Source organism: Aplysia californica, unplaced genomic scaffold (assembly GCF_000002075.1).
Source record: "Aplysia californica isolate F4 #8 unplaced genomic scaffold, AplCal3.0 scaffold01196, whole genome shotgun sequence".
NCBI classification, from domain to species: Eukaryota; Metazoa; Mollusca; class Gastropoda; order Aplysiida; family Aplysiidae; genus Aplysia; species Aplysia californica.
In genome coordinates this window covers 22,416-32,942 of record NW_004798466.1, presented here as the reverse complement: position 1 = coordinate 32,942, position 10,527 = coordinate 22,416, and the positions used below count along the sequence as shown (strand labels likewise).

General features: G+C 44.6%; 2 protein-coding genes across 2 annotated transcripts in view; both read right to left on the bottom strand.

Annotated features, from left to right (window-relative positions):
• Nucleotides 1-996: 996 nt before the first annotated feature.
• LOC118478913 (putative mediator of RNA polymerase II transcription subunit 12) lies at nt 997-3,195 on the bottom strand. The gene has a single exon (XM_035973396.1). It carries the CDS (start codon nt 3,193-3,195, stop codon nt 997-999), a length of 2,199 nt encoding a protein of 732 aa, XP_035829289.1.
• Nucleotides 3,195-10,527, bottom strand: part of LOC101846621 (zinc finger protein 184) — a 9,969-nt gene continuing 2,636 nt past the window's right edge. Inside the window, exons 2-4 of the mRNA XM_035973394.1 lie at nt 6,249-8,049; nt 3,936-4,753; nt 3,195-3,529 (exon numbers count right to left, since the gene is read on the bottom strand). Of these exons, the coding sequence (XP_035829287.1) occupies nt 3,195-3,529; nt 3,936-4,753; nt 6,249-7,765 (2,670 nt within the window). The 5' untranslated portion in view covers nt 7,766-8,049. The remainder of the gene's footprint in view (nt 3,530-3,935; nt 4,754-6,248; nt 8,050-10,527) is intronic.

The window sequence follows — 10,527 nt, the reverse complement described above, 5'->3', positions numbered from 1 at the left end:
CTGGACTGGTAGAGGGATACAACATCCCAGCAGAAAAACCAAGATACTTGATAACTACAGTCCAAACCTCGTTATATCGCACCCAGTTATACTGTCATCCCCGCTTACCTGCAGGTTTTGCAAATGTACAAAAAGAAACGCCGATATCATAGTAATAGTATTTGCACCTTCACCCTGCCATCTGCCAACAGTCTGAGTTGTACGGTCCTTATCAAACTAATGCAAATTTGCCTCGCTATACCACCAACTAATTGGCATCTGAGGTACAAGCTACACACGCCAGCTGTATTAATGTCTTTTCCCAAACACGGAACTGTGAGCTCAGCCTATTTTTAGCACATGTTGTCGATTTTCTCTTAATTAGAGCTGATTAAGAAAATACTATAATTTTCAAGTTTCAGCCAATACATGTTTGTATTTTAAAAACATTAGAATTAAATTTCAAAATCACCAGGAGAAACTTCAAAGAGGAATCACCAGATATAAGCCCAATGACTCAAAGGTAGGTGGGCGCCTGTGAGGCTTTTGTTGTGAGGACTCATGCTCAAGACTACTTGACAGGTCTGAGGCGGCCCAAGGACTGACGAGCATAGGGTTGTTTAAAAAAAAAAAAAAGGATACGTCTACAGAGTCCTTGACAAGTATATAGCCTACCTTCTTTCAATTTATTTACGTAAAGTTTATCTGAAGCAGTAATTGTAATGTGTTGCTTCCTATTTTTTTTCCTGTGCATGTCAATCACGCAAGACAGATCTAGATGAGTCAAGACTGACCTCTTTTGTCTCTCGTCTCTATCAATCTAGTAGCCTACTACCACAAGCCAAGATGGCAATCGGTGCTATCCCTTTATATCGTTAGCCCCCCTGTGCGCCCAACTTTTTGCTTGTCCCAAAGTAGACAGTACCGGGTACAATGAGGTTTGACAGTATTTCTCCCTACTCATGCAACGGCGAGACACCGAGCTGCTGCACCACGGAAACCGGACACCCAACCTCCCTACAGAGGAACAAGATAGTAAGGATCAACGTCTACATCCGTGCCTGATGCTACCCCTGGCTTTGGCTGTGGCTCTCCAAGATAACCTTGAGCTGGGCCAAGGTCGACAGCTGTCAGCTGGTGGTAGCGCCGCGACTCCAAAGGTCGTCCACCATCGTCCCCGATACCCTGACCGTAGCCCTCAGGAGCCGAGTCAGTCACATGACCACGCGGGAGATGCTGCGAGTGTATGACATGATGCGGGGACCCATGGTAATGGTCGTCTAGTTCATCCCGCAGATGTGGGTGAAACTGCTGCTGCTGAGAAGGATGTTGCAGATGTTGATGACCTTGTTGTGGTTGTCGTTGGGCTTCCTCATGTGCGGGCTGGAGAAGCTGGTAAAAATGTTGTTGCGGAGGGTCATCAAGTCGTTGGGGGTGATGAGGACGCTGATGATGATGATGAATGTCATGATGACGGTAAGAAGGTAAGGGAGGAGGGAGAGAAGGAGTAAGAGAAACATGTCTATAACTCTTCTCCGATGGGAATTTGTCATGGCTTTTCTCTTCCCTGTGGCGCTGCTCACTACTGGGCCGTTGATGATGATGGTCGTGATGATAACTCTGACGGTAGTGATGATGATGGGGGTGGGGGGTACTAGTTGTGGCTGGCACCAGTTCATGAAAGTCCCGCTGTGGTTGTGCTTCCTGAACATCAATGCGGTGGTGGAAATGGTGAGGCTGGGATGGGCTGTAAGCCTTTCTAGCTTCAGTCTCTGGTAACTCTGCTAGACCAACAGTTAGACTAGAACGTTCCACACGTCTGTCTAGACTAGAACGTTCCACACGTCTGTCTCGATTAGAATGTTCCAAAAGTCTGTCTAAACTAGAATTTTCTAGAGGTCTGTCTTGACTATAACGCTCTTGTCTGTCTAGAATAGAATGTTCTAGAGGTCTGTCTAGAGTAGAATGTTCCAAAAGTCTGACTAGACTAGAACGTTCTAAAGGTCTGTTTAGACTAGAACGTTCTAGAGGTTTGTCTAGACTAGAATGTTCTAGTCTGTCTAGACTAGAATGTTCCAAAAGTCTGACTAGACTAGAATGTTCTAGAGGTCTGTCTTGACTAGAACGTTCTAGACTAGAACGTTCTAGAGGTTTGTCTAGACTAGAATGTTCTAGTCTGTCTAGACTAGAATGTTCCAAAAGTCTGACTAAACTAGAATGTTCTAGAGGTCTGTCTTGACTAGAACGTTCTAGACTAGAACGTTCTAGAGGTTTGTCTAGACTAGAATGTTCTAGTCTGTCTAGACTAGAATGTTCCAAAAGTCTGACTAGACTAGAATGTTCTAGAGGTCTGTCTAGACTAGAATGTTCCACAGTCCTGAGATCAGTATAATCCCGTTGATAAACACGACGATAATTATAATCATCTGGCAAATTGATTCTGTCTAACTGCCACTGTTGTTGTTGTTGATACTGACTCTGTTCTTTGGAGGATCCGTGCTCCAAGTAGCCGTGCTCTCTGTGCAGAGATAGAGACTGCTGGACTTCCAGCGAGAGCTGCTGCTGACGGGGGTAGGTGCGATCCTCCGCACGCTGATGGTGGTCAAACTGAGGCTGATGATGGTGATGATGTAGCTGTTTGCTGTGAGGGGGAGGATGACGACGACTGAGATGATGATGAGGAGGAGGAGGAGGAAGGTGACCATCACTTTTGGCTGGCACAGATTCATAAAACTGGGACTGACCGTGTAGCTGTCCAAACTGTGAGTGTTTCTCTGATGAAGGAATGACAGAAGACTGCTGTTCCTCTTGTTTTTGTTGCTTTTGTTGAATCTGTGACTCTCTCATCATCTCAGAAGATACGCGACTATCGTGTTGATAAGAAACATCTCTGAAATGTCTCTGTGTCAGCTGCTCCGGTTCACGGAGGTGCTCTGACTCCGGCAGTTGGAGCAAAGAATTGTGCCGCTGGTGCTGATGCTGTAGATGTTGAACTGTCTCAGAGACGAGACGATCGTGACGGAGAGACAGTTCTCGCTCGCTGCGTTTTTGCTGCGAGACTGTCACATCATCAACGCCCTCAGACGGTTTCACTGTGGAATACCAGTGCCGTGATTCTCCTGCGGTCAGCGACGAGTGATAGCCGTGCCGATAGTCTGGCGACTCGTGTTGCGGCGGTTCTTCCAGTCGGATCCGATGTTTCGACGATGACAACATCAGGGAATATTGTTGTTGCTGCAGCGGCTGTTGTTGATGTTGTTGTAGGTGTGACTGTAGTTGGTTTGCCGTCTCCGACAACTGCTCAGTGTTTTGAAAAGAAAGTTCTCCAAGCTCCCTGAGCCGTCGCTGGTGAGGTGGGAGAACATGCGGATGTTCCAGGAGCTCTGGACTGTAGCCGTACCCCTCTCCCTGATGTGGGTGTGGTTGTGAGTGTGGATGTGGGAGTGGGAGTGGGTGTGGGAGTGGGTGTGGGAGTGGGACTGGGTGGGGAGGGGAGTCGCTCTGAGGCACAGGCACTTGGGAGGGTAATGTACCTTCAGAACCCACCTCGCTGGGGACCCAGGAGTGGTAGCTCTGATGTTCATGCTGCTGCTGCTGTTGCTGATGTAGCTCTTGCTGTTGCTGATGTAGCTCTTGCTGCTGCTGATGTAGCTCTTGCTGCTGCTGGTGTTGCTGTTGCTGATGCAGCGCTTGCTGCTGTTGCTGATGCAGCTCTTGCTGCTGCTGATGTGTCTGATGTTGCTGATGTAACTTTTGCTGTTGCTGATGCAGCTCTTGCTGCTGCTGATGTGTCTGATGTTGCTGATGTAGCTCTTGCTGCTGCTGATGTGTCTGATGTTGCTGATGTAGCTCTTGCTGCTGCTGATGTAGCTCTTGCTGCTGCTGCTGCTGTAGCTCTTGCTGCTGCTGATGTTGCTGTTGCAGCTCTTGCTGCTGCTGCTGATGTTGCTGTTGCTGCTGCTGCTGATGATGATGTTGCTGTTGCTGGTGTTGCAGTAGCTGTTGTTGCTGATATTGCTGCGTCTGATGAGGCTGACTGTACTGATAAGGCTGCTGCTCTACGTTGCTGCCCGCCTGTTGCTGTTGCTCCTGATCATCATGATGCTGACGACGATGATGATGACGACGATGATGATGACGACGATGACGATGGCGCTTGTCAAACTTGTGACGGCCATGGTGCTGTGGGGAATCACCCTGTTCCTGCTCCCATCCACCAGGACGGGTTTCCACATGTTCACCGTGAGTACTGAGCCCTACCTCGGGTGGTTTCGAAAGCAACAAGGATGTGATTGACGGAACATTTGTCTGTGGAACAACGGTTTTGACTGGGTCCCGACCTATCTGTTTGCTGCGGTCAGATGTGTGGAGGGACTCAGGCGGGACTTTTTGCTCCGGAGTTGCCTCGCCAGAAATCACAGTTTGAGGGTCATGGCTTGTCTCCTGTTTGTCTAGGGGGGTTTCCGGGGGGACACTGGCGTGGTGCGTGTCGCGATGCAGCTCACTGTATTTCTTGTGAGTTAAGCAGTGGGCCCGCAGGTGTGACTTTCGCTTGAACGTCATGTGGCACTGCGGGCAGGCAAAGGGCTTGCTGGCCGAGTGGGTCACCTCATGTGTCCGCACGCTGTGGCGAGTGGGGCCCGTGAATGAGCATTGTGAGCACTTGTAGGGCCGCTCCTGGGTGTGGGTGCGCATGTGCGTGGTCAAGTGGGTTTTAGCCACAAAAGACCAGTCGCACAGCTCACATTTGTAAGGTTTGTCTCCCTTGTGAACCCTGGTCACAAAAACAAAACCCAAAGACAGTAAACCCACAGTAATTTTTTACATCTTACGTGTCACAAAGACAAATAACGGCATTATGAACAAAATTATGGAAGAACAATAAAATAGGAGGAAAGGGAGAAAAGAAAGAAACTTTCAGAGACAGTTATTTCTTTTCTATGCTATGCAAGGTTTATCATCATGATAACATCTTCACCCTTTCCAAATATACTATTTTAAAAAAAGAAACACGATCAAGACAATTACTGTTTAGTAGAGAAAAGTTCTATTTTCTATATTCACTCACCGTCCATCTACTTTGAAGGCAAAAATAATGTTGCAGATTAATCAGTTTTGTGAGGGGGTGGGGGTAACAGACAGATGCAATGCAATTCACCCCCCCCATGACGTCACAGCCCTACATGCGGAAAGTTTGAACCTTAACTCACCCCTCTTTTTTAATAGAATATTTTTTTAAATGACAGAAATAGGGTATCGAAACTGGTAAATAATCATTCATATCTCTGAGCATTGCGTGTGGGTGTGTGTGTGTGTTCTTAATTTGAAGTACAATGTTATAGTTATCCCTGCTCACCATTAGGAGGTAAGATTAGGATTTCAAAGAGGGGTATATACTTATCATTTTAAGTTGGATATTTAATCCACACACACACGGCAGGTGTACACAATACACAAGACATCAGTGATCGATAAACCGCCCAAAACTTGAATCAAGTGCACACACACAAAAATCGGTTCAAGCTCAGTGACATCATAACAGTAATGTAAGCTTCATTCAAGAAAAGAAAAAAGTGTGTGTGTGTGGGGGGGGGGGGGGGAAGAGGGGGCTGCTCAGTCTATGCCATGGTCTGGAGCAGAGAGGATGTCTGTTCTAGGTCACACAATGCGTCAATGCAGTGCAGCTGCAATAGTAGCAAGTACTCGATTTCTATGCGACTGCCTCATTTACTTATATGGATCCATGGGGGGGGGGGGGGTGCGAGTTCACGAACAGCTTCAGCTTCTCCGACTGGTGTCCTATTTTTTGATCGAGGGGCGAATTCAAGATCCCCCTAACATATACCTCAAAAAAACTGCCCAGTATCCAGTATTTCATAACATCTCAGAAAAACAGGTAAATGAGAACTGAAACGTTGCACATCAAGACAGACTTTATTCTCTCAAACTGACAATTATGATGGTTGCTAATGGAAAATTATGATCACTACAAAGTCCTAGTAATGTAGTGCTTATGAACTTATTGAAAACAATTCTATTACAATTACGTTGCTTTTGACATTGAAAACTACAATAAGAAGAAGGACATCTAAACTGGGAAAAAGAAAGAAAAAAGATGGAAACAAACAACAGAGGGACAGAAAAGAAGCAGAAACTAGCAGTTGCGCTCTCCAACCATCCACATATAATGCTGGTACATTGAGAAGTAAGTGAATGATGCGTGGGGGGTGGTGGGGGGGGTTGTGTAGGTGAGAGAGTAAAAGATTTACCTGACATGTGCCTTCATTGTGGAGCGCTGCGTGAAAGACATATCACACAGCTCACACTTGTATGGCTTCTCCCCTGAGTGCATGCGTAGGTGGACGCTAAGATTCGTAGAGTTAGAAAACTGCTGTCCACATATCTCACACACATGAGTTTTCTCTCCCTTGTGCCAGCGTTTGTGGCAGTTAAGTCCCTTGTTGTCAGAGAAACTGGCGGGACACAGGTCACATTTGAATGGCTTTTCTTTGGAATGACTGCGCCGATGAACCTCCAAGCCTTTGATCAAACGAAACTTTTTCCCGCAAACTTCACAGCTGTGCGGGCGGGACCCTGTGTGGATTCTATAGTGTAACCGCAACTTGTAAAACCCGCGGAACGACTTGCCACACTCCTTGCACAGAAAAGCTTTGGGGGTTTTTTCCTTATCCTCCTCCTCTTCCTCATGAGTTTCTCTCCAATGGACCACCAGATCTCTCGACCTGGAAAAGGTTTTTTTGCATGCTGCACACAAAATTGGGACGTTCCCATCTACATCCTCGGTCACCGTCTCTGACAAAGTTCCTTGTGAAGCAGTTCTCACGATGACCCGTTTTGCTTTCTTCAACTTTCTACCTTTTTTCTTAGTCTTCAAGGCTGCGCCTCCATCGTTTTCTGGGGCTTCTGTTCTGCCATCAGATGATGTGTCATTTAAGTTTTCATTCTCAGAGTTTTTGCTCTTGCTTGAGTGTTTGAGTGGCATTCCAGCAGTCCCCTCTTCCGTAACATGATCCTCTCCACTGTCTGCATATGAGTTCATTTCTACATCACTGCCACGTGCTGTACCCTTCTCTTCATTAACATTTAGATCTCTCAGGTTCACCTCAGTGGTCACCTCTCTAACATCTTCAACACTGCCCCTTGGCAGGATGTCAGAAGATTCTGCTACATCATTCATCGACTGACTCTCACTTTCAGCACCAAATTTTACACCCATTTCCATCCGTCTTGTTTGGTGGTCTTTTCTTTGAAGCTTATTTTTTCTTTTCTTATTAGCACTTGTTTTCCATGCTTGCTGATCTTCCATATTGACTTCCTCATCATCAACGGACAGCTCTGCCATCTTGGATGTTGTAATCCCCTCCTTGGGCTCTTCCACCGCCACACCCAGCCTGTCCTCATTCTGAGGCAATGCAACATTCACATCATCCACCACTCTGCCACTGTCAGAGGCTTTTTGACGACATGAAGATTCTGACATGAAATGTATATACATGTTGTAAATTTCAAGTAAAGAATCTCGTTCTAACTGAAAAACAAAACTATCCATTTTCTGCATGTCTTCTTGGCAGATCCCTGATGAACGAAACAGCTGTGGAGCCAGGGCTCTGCCGACCCACAAAAACAGAGAGGACATCCCACCACCTGCAGGACTCATCTCTCTCCACTGACCAGTGTCCTTCCGAATTCTTCTATTAGCAAACTTTCCATAATGCTCATAAAACTTTTGCCAGGTTGCAGTTGATAATAATGTTGGTAATTCCATTTTGCAGCTGAGAATAAGATAACAGATCTGGACTGTCTAGGTATAGAATCGATGATTGTCATTTCACTGATCCATTTGAAGAACCAGCATGACAAGATCTAAATCAATTCGTTTGATGAATCAGTGTGCTAAGATCACAAAAATGACCATTTTGAAATATATTTTAAGTTAAAAATGTCTTTCCTTCTCTTGTTTTGGCAGCCCCAAAGGCGTAACCATTCACACTATACTTTTCCTTGTCTGTCCTGAGTGTCTACGTTAGCTCCCTTGTCATCTCAGCGTATCTGAGGATAGACAATACTAAGGTAAATGAAGACTCTAGATGAAAAACCTGATGTGATATGTCGCAATTTAAAATAAAAGTTTTTTCCCTTGTAATATTATCTAAAAATCAAACTATCTTCTCTGCAAATGATCCCATGGATAACCTCACTACATGCTGTGCTATGTAAGGTAAAAGAACGCTTAAAAATCACTATGAGACACAGACTTTCACACTTTGAACTTTCATTTTCTCCACTTTCTTAAAATGCGACATAGTCGGTTGCCCGATAAAACTGTGAATTCTACAATTTTTCGAAAATTGTTTTTTTCGGAGCATATTCTGATAGCGCTCAGTGAGATACATCTCCCTGTCAAACTGTTTCTTAACTCTTATCCTGCGTCTGTGCCCAGATGCGTATCTTATCAGCAACCGATTACGTCGGACTCGCCGGGCAGGCCGCCATGAATACCGCGGGAGTGTGTTAACTGATGATGAAAATAACGCTCTATCCTTCATAGTAGAGGTGTGCGAGTAACGAGTCCAGACTCGAGTACTCGAGTAATACATGCGGCGAGTCCAGACTCGAGTCACAAGTAATTTACTCGAGTAAGGACTCGAGTCCAGACTCGAGTCTGTAGGGGGAAAACAAAAAAGGAGAAAAATTTGGTTTTAAAAAAAGTTAAGAATAGATAAAAGAAACATTCTAATAAGCAATTTTTTAAACTGAAGGAAAAGAAACAACAAAAACAAAAAAATTCCTTCCCCCAAAGGAAAAAAACGAAAAAAAATCCCAGAAAAAAGCAAAAAGGAAACCACTGTTAAAAGCCCACGATGACCAATCAAACTTCTTTTTTTTTATGAAGTGCACTGTCTGAGGTTTACAGTCTGTGTACATTTTATTCTTACTGTTGTAACAGAGAATTATTTAAAAAAAAAAAAAAAAGAAAAAATAAGATAAAGACCACCTCTATTCTAGCTTAGTTGTTATACAGTTGTAAGCTTCTCCCTCACCCGGGGTGAGAGAGCGAGCCTTTTGGCTATTCTCTTCCAGTGTGCGTTTACCGTGATACCCAGTGTAAACCACAGAATTCTAGATCTACACTTTTTTTCTATTGAATTCTGTGGTGTAAACAAACGTTCCAGTTCTCTTGTGTTAAAAACATGCAATTTTATCTGCGGGCATGTGAAAGAGAGAGAGAGAGAGAGAGAGAGAGAGAGAGAGAGAGAGAGAGAGAGAGACAGAGAGACAGAGAGAGAGAGAGAGAGACAGAGAGAGAGAGTAGCCTTGATATAGCGAGAACTTCTGGGCAAAACAAAATGCCGATTAGGGTAGTTCGGCTCTATTCTAAAAGTGAAATAGCCGTAGCATCTTTGTAGACCAAATTAGTTTTACTTTTGTGTTATAATATCATTTTTTTAAAAAGGGGTTTGTCTATTTAATCATCCTCCCCTATAGGAAGTATTCAGAAATTAGGAAAAACCGGTTTTGTTTCACACCGGGTGAGAATAGCCAACGCTGGCAAGTCTCACCCGGGGTAAGAGGTTGATCACATTTTTAATTCTCACCTGGGGTGAGAATAGCCACTTCCTAAGATAAAATAAAATAAATACGGTATAAACAGCATGTGTCTAGAATTGCCATAAGCCTACTCAAGCTCCCTCTTAGGAAGACACTCTATTTTCTGTCCGATATTCAACAAAACTTTTTTTGAAACCCATTAAAATTCCCTCTCGGGATACTATTACTCGAGTAATTACTCGAGTCTTAAGAGCCGTGGGACTCGAGTAATTACTCGAGTAATTACTCGAGTCCAGAGCAGATACTCGAGTGTGGACTCGAATCTTAATATGCTGGACTCGCACACCTCTACTTCATAGCATTCTATTTATAAAGTGTTACAAACACATGAATAACCCCCCTCTCACAAGCTGATAAGACATTACGAGTAGTTACGCCCATTTGAATAACCTTTCTGGACGCTCTTGTTATGAATGACCTGAGGTTCAAAAAGGGATAATTTTTTAGGTCAATTTCCGAATGTTTTACACTCAAATTGTTCTTTGTACCTGCACAAGGGTATTCAAAACTATTAAACAAGCTCATCTTTTATCAGGTAGTATCATTTCATACAAAATCAAGCTCATTTGAAATATTTTGTATAGAAAAATGGAAGTCTTGTTTCCTGACTATCCTTTCGAGCTCCTCATGTCTAAGTGGGTCAATTTCTTCTATAATTTCATTGGACGAACATCTAGAGCTATCAACTTGGCATGTTTTGAATGAGACGTATGCCTCGATTACGAACCAACGCAGGTGGTTCTAGAAGAAGGCCACAAACGCACACAAACTCAAGAAGACTGACGCGCACACACTTGACCTGCGTGAATGGGGATCCGACTCGGGACCCGAATGACACGTAAGAGGATGCGCGCTGCGCGTGCGCTGAGCCAGGAGCTACACTGACTCGGGACCAGAACGCAGGCGAGGTGCCGAAAC